Source organism: Dermacentor silvarum, chromosome 8 (assembly GCF_013339745.2).
Source record: "Dermacentor silvarum isolate Dsil-2018 chromosome 8, BIME_Dsil_1.4, whole genome shotgun sequence".
NCBI classification, from domain to species: Eukaryota; Metazoa; Arthropoda; class Arachnida; order Ixodida; family Ixodidae; genus Dermacentor; species Dermacentor silvarum.
In genome coordinates, this window is record NC_051161.1 from 146,800,757 (window position 1) to 146,813,413 (window position 12,657).

The following is a 12,657-nucleotide window of genomic DNA, read 5'->3' on the forward strand; positions in this document are numbered from 1 at the left end:
AAGAGAGAGAGAATAGAAGAAAGAGAAATAGAGAAATAAAGAGAAATAGAGAGGCAGAGAAAGAGAAAAAAAAGATGGATAGAGAGAAAGTGAAAGAGAGAGAGAAAGTCACCACGAACGTGAGAGAAAGAAAGAGAATGGAAGAAAGAGAGAAATAAAGAAAGAGAGAGGCAGAGAAAGAAAGAGAAAGAAAGATGGATAGAGAGAAAGTGAAAGAAAGAGAGAAAGTGACCAAGAAGGTCAGAGAAAGAAAGGAAGAGAATGGAAGAAAGAGAGAAATAAAGAGAGAAAGAGAGGCAGAGAAAGAAAGATGGATAGAGAGAAAGTTAAAGAAAGAGAGAGAGAATGGAAGAAAGATAAATAAAGAGAGAGGAAGAAATTAATAGAGCGAAAGAAAGATGGATGGAGAGAAAGTGAAAGAAAGAGAGAGAAAGTCACCACGAAGGTCAGAGAAAGGAATAAAGAGAATGGAAGAAAGAGAGAAATAAAGAAAAAATAACGAGAGAAAGAGAGAGGCGGAAATAAATAGAGAGAAAGAAAGATAGATGGAGAGAAAGTGAAAGAAAGAGAGAGAATGGAAGAAAGAGAAATGAAGAGAGAAATAAAGAGAGAAAGAGAGGCAGAGCAAGAAAGAGAGAGAAAGAAAGATGGATAGAGAGAAAGAAAGAAAATCACCGCAAAGGTCAAATACACACACAGCAAGCTTCGCTTGCCCACACTTTCTCGACAGGGGAAGGGCTGGTGTGTTTTTTCTCTATTGCCAGTTACAAAAATCACAGAACGGAAAACATACCATAGTAAAATTTAAAAACCATTGTCCTGTCTTGATTCCCTTTTTTCTAGTGAAGCTTGTATTGATTCACTCGTGTCGTCATCGGTGTTGGTGTTGGCGTACGAAAAAACCAAAGCCGTGCGACATTAAAATTGCTCGTTGGGCTGGGGAATCGAACCACCGGCCTCCGAGTTACGACCTATGCTAACCGATTCAGCCACTCTCGGTTTATCATATGCGCCCTTTAAAGCAGGGTTCATGCAGAAGTATATAAAGCATATGCACGAAGTAGTAGACGCCGCGCCCACAGCTGGCGCGCGTGATCATGCCGTACCCCCAGCCAATGACAAGCGTCCCGTTCCTCCGAAGTAGGGAAGGCTGTGCCTCGCGCCCGCAGTTTCCCGCCAGTTTAGGCCCGGCATACAGATGGGGAGGCCGCGTTGGGTTCGTTCTCCAGAGCAGGCTGCGTTGAATGAAGGGCAGCGGCAGCAGGCCCATGAACGACTCAAACGATCAAAAAAACTAACCAACCCCTCTCCTAGGTTTGGACAACCTTCGCGTGCACCCCTGTTCCCAGTAGGGGAGGGGTTTTATGTTTTCACATTCTCTCATTCCTCTTATTCGCTTACTCATCCTCTTAGTTCGCTTAGTCATCTCCCTTAATTCGCTTAGGGTACTTCCCTTAGTCATCCCTCAATTTAAAGGTCGAGGGTTCGAAGCCTTTTTGTGAAATTCGTGTCGTCGACGTGTTTCTCGTCAAGGTAGACAACTGACGATACATACGTTTTTCGCCTTAATTGTGTTATGGTGTGGGCTCTAGCCACGCAGTCGTATGTTCTAGCAACCTCAGGTGGCTACAACCTTCAAGCTGGATGCCAACGTGGTGGCAGATAAAGGCCCTGCTTTCTGGGACATCTGGAGGTTGCAGCTCCTAGAGACTTGCAGCACGAAGAGTGGCGGTATCGTCCTCACACATGAAATCAGTGTTTCGCTTTCGCCGAAGCCATCTGCACCCGTTTGATTTTTCCCGGTGATCAAAAGGGCCTGTGAACCAGGGGTTGCAGAAGCAATCGCCGTGTTCCAGATTCGCATCACTGAAGGCTTCGTGTCAGCTAAATTAAACATTGTAGTAGAAGACGCACACAAGCATGACAATGATAGACATTTTTTTTGAAGACAGAACAGAAGAAAATGACTGTTGCTGTGTCGCTTCGGGCTCGTGATGGCTGGATCACTGTCGGCAGTGCACCTCATGTTTTCACTTAATCTCAAAGACTTCCCGGAAATCCAGTTCCTCGTCATTTTCACATGGCATACTGTTGATCGGGTGGACGGGAATGCCTCGCCTGTGGAGAGTAAAAAGAAAGGAATGCCGGTTCCAGTTTTGTTTCTCTCTACGAAGCGTGTAATAAATCACAGAGAATGTACGCTTGGTTTTATTGAACGATTAGTAACATAGTACTGAGTACTCTGGTCATATTGTGTCGCACTTAATTTTTTTAATGATGCAACCAGACTTCAGGGCTATAGCGCAATTGCGTGAAGTACAAAGCAACAAAAGGACGATCTTTAGAGCATTACAACCATTTAATAGGTGCTAAAACTAATCAAGTGGTAATGCGTGAATGCTACCAGGTAAAGAATTTCAGCATTAAATGGCATGTGGGAAAAACTAAATATTCTGCTTGCCTTAAGTTGCTGATACCTCTCTGTTATGTAATATTTAAAAAAATTTAGATGTTGTACTCGGCATTACGTCAAGTATTTTGTATGGTGGTGCTCGTGAAATAGGGTATAATTTCAAAGTGGAAGATTACACAATGACAAGAACTATCTGTTATAATGACAGCATATATTTCGAACTGTCTCTTTAACAGTAATTATGATTCGATGCGTTTATTATGCTGGATACAGACAATTGGCACATGCTCCAGAATCGACTAATGGCGACGTGCATCATATTTGTTCTGTGTTATTGTGCACCGTAACACAACATATTTTGGCGCAGCCGACAATAGAGACGGTGATGTGGGTGACATTCTTTGTAGAAGACTGTGGTGACCGCTTGGTTTTCAAGAAATGTCTGGTCCAAGACGAATATGCCCTCGACCTTCCTTAACAAGTAGCCACAGGTGAGCTCTTCGGCATTGTCTTGGCTGAAGCCTCCATTTCGTCCAAGGTACTTCTCGACAAGGGGTCAGCAGAAGTAAATCTACCGGCACCCTTATTCGGTGATCTTGTGTTGACGCGGCTTCAGACATGCCTTAGCATTAAGCCATCTCCATTTGACGTGCGGTCAGCTATTCTACAGTCATTGGAGTTACAGCAGCAACAATTGTCGCAGCAAAACAAGCTCATGGAAACGTTAATGTCAGCAGTGAACCTTCGTGAGAGTCATGGTTTCGAAAGTGTACGGCCAGAGATATTAGATGGCTCCTCTGGCAGTCCAGTAAGTTGGATAGACAAAACGAGCAGGCCGCAGAATACAACACATGGAAGTCCAACAGAGACCGTGTAGTTAACATGCGACCCTTTCTTGCTGGACTAGCAAGAAAATCAGTTGAAATATGGGACCAGACTATTTACTACCGCTTCAAGTTTGATACCCCACTAGATTATTTCCTTGAAAAATAACGCCTCCTTAAGCTTGTTGAGCCGAAGCTGCCGGTAAAATCCCTGGTAACGCTCATTAGCCATGGGCTACCAAAAGAACTCAGGCGGCTGGTGCACGTTAGATGTCCCGAAGCGCTCGAAACAATGTTAGAGCTGTTGCAAGCTTTCCCGCACTTCTGGGTGGAGAGAGCCAACAAACACCGCCAAGATCCTCCCGAGATATCAGGTTGTAGCTGTCACATCACTTACCCGCGTTTTTCACGGGGCATGCATGTAGGAACTCCCAAACTTGGTTCGGACGTTTCACGACCCATTAATCCCACATGTGGTAAAACGATTCGCAAGAGAGAGCAAAAATAAACAACAGATATCAAAAGTGCGCCTTTATTATCTACGGAAGCTGTCTTGCTGATGTCGTCAAGCCTACTGTATATTCAGCTAGAAGTGAGCGGACAACCTATGCGAGCTCTTGTGGACAGTGATGCTTGGGTGTCCATCATTAAGATAAGCAACGCAAAACCAGAGCATATATTCCCCGGCAAACGAATACTTGTACGGGTCTATGACGGGAAGGAACGTGAACAGTGTGAATGGGTATGTGCTAAGTGGAAATATCAGTCACAGACTACGGAAGTACTAGCCTTGGCTATTGAAAGCGTGGAATACGTACGACTTTTTGCTCACCCGTCCGGACATGAAGTTAATGAAACTCAATATTGATACGGAACAGTCGCCACAGTGTGGCTGCACTGAGGAGCAGGAAGACGGCGTGTGCCCGCTTGATATAGTGTCGCCATTTTGGCCTCCGTTAGCTTCCCTGTAAATAAATTGTAAATAACTTTGGCCATATGTTACACGCAACATTATTTGGTGGAGGCGGACGTTCCCCGTGCCCGTCATGGAGCTTCGCAGCGGTCGCAACGGCACCACTGCAACTTCGGCTCTTGCTGCCGGCACTTCATCTACGCCAGCGTCTCCGCCTGCAGCCCCGACCTACGTCACCGTTTTCCCCCCTCGAAATCCTGGTGTTTTTACCGGAGTCGCCAGTCCGGATGTTGACGACAGGCTCTGCTTTACGAACGTGTCAGCACCAGTCACAGGTGGGATCCGACTATTATGCTTGCCAACTTTCTTTTCTACCTCGACGGAGCTCCCCGGGCATGGTTCCAGACCCGCGAAGAGGAGATCACGAGCTGGAATATCTTCAAAGAGAAGCTCCGCGACCTTTTTGGTAATCCATTTGATCGCCAACTCAATGCCAAGAAGGCCCTTGCCACACATGTACAGACGTCGACCGAGCCCTACGTGTCGTACATTCTCGACGTCTTGTCTCTTTGTGCCATGGCTGATCCGAACATGTCGCAGGACGATAGGGTTAATCACGTTCTCAAAGGCATTCCTGACGACTCCTTCAAGTTACTGGTGTTTACAAACGTCACCAGCATCGATGTGATCCACAAGGAGTGCCGCCGTCTCGAGCATGCTAAAGGTCGCTGGGTATCCCAGCCCATCACGCCACTTCCCAACACAGCTGCGGCGTCATCCTGTGACAACCTCTTACACCAGCCTTCGCGATGTGACAACCCGCATCATTCGTCGTGAGGTCGAAGCAGCACAACCGGCGGCCCCTTCATTCCCGTCACCTGATCATTCTCCGGCGACAATCTCACTCATCCAGGCCGTCGTCCGTCGAGAGTTGTGAAACGTCGGCCTGCACTCCGTTCGTTCCGTGCGCTCAGAACATCTTTCTCTACGCACGTTCCCACCCGCTCTTCTTACTCCTCTTATGGACAGCGCAACCCGTCCGAATGGCAAACCGTGGACGACAAGCCGAAGTTTTAACTGCTGACGCATTGGACATATCGCTGCTGCAGCCGCTGGACTTCTCCGACGCGCTACTCTTCCGATTACCACTCTCGTCCCTCTAGCGCGCCCTTTTCCTTGGCTCCTTCTATGCCCGACCCATCATCTGACCCTGCGGCACCTCTGACACGACCCTGCTACTCCCGCTTGCCTCTCCCTCCCGCGGTCAATTTCGTTCTCCCCCGTCACGCCGTGCTCTTTCTCCGACCTACTCGCAGCACTCCCGACCAGAAAACTAGACAGTGCAGCTTCTGGGGGTGAAGCTGCATTGACGACATTGGCACGAAATCCTCGCTTCCCCTTACCCACGAACAAGAATCTTTTGGACTTTCTGGTAGACTATGTTCCTGTGATCGCGTTAATTGACACCGAGGCGCATGTGTCCATTATGAGTGCTGCTCTTCGCTGTCGGCTCAAGAAAGTTCTGACGCCTACCCCGAACCGAGCTGCACGAGTCGCCGACGGAGGGACTGTCGCTATTGTTGGCATGTGCTCTGCCCAACTCACCATTGCTGAAAGACACACCTTCGTTCTCTTCGCCGTCATGCAAGCATTGCCCTGACGAACTTAATCTCGGTCTGGATTTCCTCGCCAGTTATTCTGCCCTCATTGACTGTTGGGCCGGCTCACTTCGCCTTGTTTTGCCTCTTCTTGCCGACCCTGTTGACCCACCTGTGGATCCGTTTGAGCTGCATGGATTTTATTCGCCTACCGCCTCAATCTGTGACACGCGCCGACACGTTTTCGTCACCACCTGTACCTGACACGTTTTCCTCACACGTTTTCGTCACCTCCTGTACCTGACGGCAATTACGTGCATGGTCGCACCAATTGCCGCCGTTATACTTACACATGGTGTTACCGTGCCGCACATTGTCCTGACAATTACCGGCAACCACACCTGCCTTCCCCTTCTCAATTTCGCGCTAACCGCGCAAGTCCTGCTTGAGGGGATCTCATTGGCTATAATTACGATTAAGATTGTTACAGCTCAGCCCATACCGTGACGTCATCCCACGGCAGTAACGTGGACATTGAGAAGATGGTTTCCTCTGACCTTACAGCTGCTCAAGCTAAATCCCTCTGTCGCGTTCTTGAAGGCTATCGCGCCATTTTTGACTTTACCAATCGACCCTTAGGTCAAACGTTCTTCGTGACCCATCGCATAAATACTGGTGATGCGAACCCTATTCACCGACGTTCATATCGTGTCTCTGCGTCGGAACGAGCTGTTATCCAACAGTATGTAAAAAAGATGCTTGAAAAGGATATTATTGAGCCTTCCTGCAGTCCCTGGGCTTCTCCCGTCGTACTTGTCAAAAAGAAGGACGGAACGTGGCGCTTTTGTGTAGACCGCCAAATCACCGTCCTTGGACACCTCGTGGATGCCAGAGGCGTGCGACCTGATTGGGCTAAAATTCGTGCCGTTACGGATTTTCCTGCTCCGCAGTCTACCAATGACGTTCGTAGTTTCGTAGGGCTGTGCTCTTATTTCCGACGCCTTGTAAAGGATTTTGCGACCAAGCACGTTCCCTTACCGACATCTTGAAGAAAGACGTCCAGTTCTTTTGGGGGTCCTGACCATGCCACATCTTTTTCGCAGCTCAATACTCTCTTTAACACGCCTGAAATCCTGGCCCACTTTGACTCGTCTGTCTGAACGGAAGTTTGAACTGCTGCCAATGGTCACGGCATAGGAGCAGTGTTATTACAACGCCAGCGTGGACATGATCGCTTATAGCCTATGCCAGCCGACTTCTATAACCCGCCGATCGCAATTAATGAATCACCTATCGCGAGTGCCTCACTCTTGTGTGTGCTGTTGCGAAGTTTCGTCCATACTTGTAGGGACGCCCATTATGTGTCATCACTGGTCACCACGCTCTCTGCAAGGACCTCAGGGGACGACTCACTCTCTGGGCTTTACGCCTGCAATAATATACGTTCTCCATGGTATATAAGACGGGACGCTTGCACAAGGATGCAGATTGTTTGTCCCGCTACCCTGTCGACGAACCGGATGATGCGGACGCCAAAGCTTCCGTTTTCTCTGTGTCCCAGTTGCTTCAAATCGGCAACGAGCAACGCCGCGATGTTTCGTTACGAGTCCTCATTGACCGTCTGGAGTCAACGCTTGGTGACGCCTCTCTCCATATGTTTCTCTTCAAGGAGGGGACATTATACCACCCCAATTTTGATCCCCACGGCCCTGACATTATGCTCGTCATTCCATCACACCTGCGTTCGACTATCCTCTGCCAACTTCACGACGCTCCCTTGCCTGGGCTCTTGGGCGTCTCGCGCACAAACGACCGTGTACGCCGTCGCTATTTTTGTACGGGTCTCGCCCGTTCCTTGCGGTGCTACGTTGCCGCTTGTGACCCCTGTCAGCGTCGGAAGGAGCCCTTCACACTTCCAGCTGGATGTCTCCAGCCAATCGGCATCCGCTCCAATCCTTTTTCCGTGTTGGTCTAGGCCTTCTTGAACCATTTCGTCTCTCAGGCGCCGGTAATAAATGGGTCGCCGTCGCTACTGATTACGCTAAGCGGTACCCAATCGAACGAGCCCCCCCCCCCCCCCCCCGGCAAGTTGTGCTGCTGACATCACTGACTTTCTTCTCTACGACATCATTTTAGTGCACGGTGCTCCGCGCCAATTACTCAATGACCGTGGCCATAGCTTTCTCTCCGCAGTCGTAGAGGACATCCTCCGCTCCTTCTCAATAAAGCACAAGTTCAGCACGTCCTACCACCCACAGGCCAACAGCCTCACGGAGCGCCTCAACCGGACCATCACTGACATGCTTTCGACGTACGTTGTGGCCGACCACCACGACTGGGATCTTCATTTACCATATGTGACGTTCGCGTATAATTCATCGCGTCACGCCACCACCGGCTATTAACCATTCTATCTCCTATATGGCCGAGAAACCGCGTTGCCTTTGGAAACTTTGCTGCCCTCGTCCGGACGCTCATCCACTGAACACGCCAGCGACGCGATCGCACACGCCAACCACGCGCGCCAGCTCGCCCGCATCCGTGTCGAGGCCTCACAGGAGAATCAGAGACGCCTCTATGATTGCCACCATCGCGACGTGCACTTTTCTCCGGGTTCTTTGGTGCTTCTCAGGTCACCCATCTGCCGTGTGGGCCTTTCGGAAAAGCTGCTGTCGCGCTACACTGGCCCATATCGTGTGGTTCGACAAGTGACCGATGTCATTGTATGAAATAATCCACGCCGACCTCTCAGCGTGATCGTCAGCTGCAAGTGACATCGCTAAAGCCATACCACACACCTTTCACAGCGGATGCGTAGTTTAAGCACCGGCACGGTGCATCTACTGCCGGGAATGATGATACGGAATAGCCGCCCCAGTGTGGCTGCACTGAGACGGAAGACGACGTGTGCCCGCTTGATATAGCGTTGCCATTTTTGCCTCCGTTAGCTTCCCTGTAAATAAATTGTAGATAGCCTTGGGCATCAGCTACACGTGACAATATTTACTATGGATGACACAGTGTCGGTGTGCCCTGGCATGGATAACGCGAATGCAGAACTACCGAAAAATGGGGACGACATTCGCCAAGTTATCCAGAAATGGTCTGTTTAGGAGGATACCCGCCAGATACTACTAAGTTTAAAGTAGCATTCAAGTTAAATGACACAAGTTTGGTAGGAAAGAAGCCATATGATCCAACGATAGAAAAAGAAGGCGTGGCTCAAAGAAGAACTCCAAAAGATGCTGGATGCCACCATCATTCGGCCGTCCGTGTCCGCGTTTGTATGCCCGATAGCAATAGCTCCGAAAGAAGATGGTAGCCTGCGGCTCTGTACGGACTATAGGATAATCGTCATCCAAACGCTCCTCATTCGTTTTCCAATGCCCAAGATAGACAGCATTATCGATGAAACTGGCGGCTGCACATGGTTTTCTAGGAACAATCTTTGCAAAGGGTTTTGGCAAATGCCACTTGAAGAAGCGACAAAACAGTATACAGCTTTTATTACCCCTTTTATCTATATGAATACAATCGCCTGCCGTTTGGCTAGAATTGTACAACCTGGCTCCAAAAGATGATGGACACTGTTCTGAAACCCTATATTGGCCGTTTTTGTAACGTTTACGTGGACGACATCATTGTATGTTCCATTGCAAGAATGAGCATTTACATGGAGAACACCTGGCCCATGCGCTCACAGCTCTCTCACAAGCAGCTCTGAAAGCCAACTTTATGAAGAGTGAATTCTTCAAGAACAGAGTGAATTTTCTGGATAGAGTACTGGACGGAGCCACCAAAAACACAAAGGAAGTGTCTGTGGCACGTATCACAAAGCTAGTCAAACCTTATGACATCCATTCGCTCCGTGTGTTGCTGGGCTTGGCCGGCCACTTTAGAGCATTTATAAAAGATTATGCCTTGAAAACACGATGTTTGACAAGGACGACACAAAAGAACGTACCATTCTGCTGGACGGAGGAGTATGAGGTGGCCTACAGACATCTGGTTCAAATGATCTCCTCTGATCCTGTCCTCTGCCTTCCCGACTTTACCCTTGCTTTCGAACTTAGTACAGATGCTCCTCATTATGGAACCGGAGCTGTCCTGTACCAACGAGACTGCATCCGTGCAAGAAATCGACAACTTCGTGTAGTTGGCTACCACAGCTACACATTCACGAAAACAGAAGTTCATTACACCACAACAGAGAAAGAAGCACTAGCTGTTTTGAAAGCCATTTGATATTTTCGTTCCTACTTGGAAGGCACGCATTTCAAGCTCTTCACTGATCACGAAGCACTTACGCTTACATTGAAAATGGCAGAGCCTAAGGTAAGATTGCACGCTTGATAAGCGAACTTCAGAAGTTCGACTTCGAAGTCAATCACCGGTCGGGTGCTTCAATGAAAGATGCTGATGCGCTATCTAGGTTGGTGGTCTTTCTAGAGGAAGCTTTTCAATAAACAATGAACGTCGCCAAAGTATGGGAGCAAAGCGAAGTTTTGCAGCCCACTGAGACGGGAAGAATTTCAGTGCCTCTAACGTTGGTCCCACAAGTTTTAGATCTGTATCATAAGGCCCCTCATTCAGGCGGCCATGATGGTTTTTGGAGATTATACATGAAGCTTACAAAACGATTTACATGACCAGAAATGAAAGAATACATCAAGAGATTTCTACGATAGTGCCAGTGAACGACAAATAAATAAAGCGAAATTTAGGCAACCCACTCAGCAGATGCCTTTGTCTAACTATTTGAAAACACCATTTCAAGCTGTGCACTTGGACTTCGCTAATCTCCGGAAAAAGTCCGAAGGTGTGAAGAAAATCCAAGCGTTCCTGGTATGTGTCGACGAGTGAACCAGGACGGTGGCTGCCAAACCGGGAGGATTGAACGCTAACGGCGCACGTTAGCTGTTGCTTTCATGAGCCGATAAATGGTTCAGAATGTGAAATTATAGGTATCCGACAAAGGGCCAGCATTTAGGAGCCGTCGACTGCAAGAGTGGGCGGAACAGTGCGGGATCATGCTGAGGTTCACTGCACCATGTCATCCAGCAGCTAACGGCTTGGCTAAGGGAGCCATTCGTGATCTGAAGCACTGCATGGGCATGTATCCAGAATTTCTGGGTGGATCTAAATGTTTCCTTGAGGCTGCGGTGTCCCATCACAACCGATCCTACACAACAGGCCCAGGATGTACGCCCCTGTTCGCCGCTACTAGGAAGCCTACATATCTTCCAGCTGACACTACAATGGGAGCTGACAAGACGGTACGACTTGAAATGAGGAAAGCCAAGCGAAGTACCGCGCAAGAATCAAGCGGAACTTCGACAAAAGGCAAAACCCTGTGCTACCTGAACTGCTGGTAGAGGACTGGGTGCTGGTGAGGAAAGGACTCCCCGGGTCAAACTCGACACACAAGCGACCATATCGGGTCGTGAGAACGGCTAGCCAACAGGGACAGTTAAAGACTGTTGGTACATCGGACCGAACGACGCTGTAGAGTCAGCCTTCATAGCCAACGTCTTCAAGTATCATCCCAGGAGGGATGAAAGCAATGTTGGGTGAAGTGAAACGACCTGACGAAGAAGAGGGAAACAGAGGGGGAGCGCCAGGGAGAATAAAGAAGTGGCGAATGGTGACGTGCATATTTGTTCTGTGTTATTATGTACTACATTTTTTATATCCCATTCCATTATCATTTCTACATTTCAGTTAAAACAACTAATTTACGCTATACCTAGCTTGGTTTCATTGTTTCTTGACTTCTTATGATTGCCACTAACAAATATGGGGCCCCTCGGTTCCACGTTTCGCCCATCGTACTGAAGTTACGCTTCTGTTTCTCATCTGCCATTTTATACACCAAGAAAGCTTTCAAAACAATTGTCAGGAACTTCGCGATTAGCAATAGCTCTAGCAGCTCAGTATAGAAGAGACTTCAATCCAGGCAAAAGGCCCCAAATTCAATGTTACCACAGACACCCCTCCCCCTCTGCCCAACATTGTGACCACCCTCAATAGCGACATCCAGCAACTGTACCTTACAGTGCGGGAACAGGTCAGACTGAAAGCAATAGGCATAATAAGGTCCAATAACAACCGCACAAGAGAACGAAACATGTCTTCCGACGAAATAAGAGCACTGAGAATACTGAAAGTAGGTGCCAACAATGTAATCCTACGGGCGGACAAGGGCAACTCAACCGCTGTGTTGAACATACAGAACTACGAGGAAAAGGCGTCGACCCTACTTTACAGCCAAGACTGCGAAAAGCTAAAGAAGGGCCCCACCACATGGACCCAATCAGTACTGAATAAGACGCTGGTCGAAATATTCCAAAACAACTGAAATTCTAGAAATGTTTAAAGTTAATGCTGGAGGAACGGATCTGCACCAGGCTTTTATGACTTGCTGAAACTCCATAAACCCGGAATCCTCTTACGGCCAATCGTAGGCTTCCCTTGCTCCTCACTGTGAGCACTATCCACATACTAGCACCAGGTTATATCACCTCTCATCGGAAGGACAGCATCCCACGTGCGCAACCCCGAGAACTTCATCAAGCTTTGATTTGACTTGATTAAGATTTACTCACATCATCATCTTCGAGCTCACATCAAATGTGCGTCTCGAAGATGATGAATGCCTGGTCTGTTCTGATGTGATCCCTTTGTTCACCAGAGTACAGTTTCAATTAGCTATATCCGCAACTAGGGATGCCCTGGAAGGTGACGATACGCTCAACGAGAGAACCCCCTTGAGTGTACACAAGATCTGCCGCCTTCTCGAGCTGTGCCTGCCCAATACCTACTTCAATTTCCGAAGCAGCTGCTATACAAGCAGGTAAAAGGAACTCCCATGGGGGCCTCAATTCCATTACCAAGGCTAACTTAACTATG

The 12,657-nt window shown here is 48.4% G+C and overlaps 1 protein-coding gene across 1 annotated transcript in view; it reads right to left on the reverse strand.

The window, feature by feature from the left end:
• Nucleotides 1–1,942: 1,942 nt before the first annotated feature.
• LOC119461751 (beta-hexosaminidase subunit beta-like) overlaps nt 1,943–12,657 on the reverse strand; it is a 90,800-nt gene continuing 80,085 nt past the window's right edge. The window contains 1 exon segment of the mRNA XM_037723125.2: nt 1,943–2,118. Within this exon segment, the coding sequence (XP_037579053.1) occupies nt 2,031–2,118 (88 nt within the window). The 3' untranslated portion in view covers nt 1,943–2,030.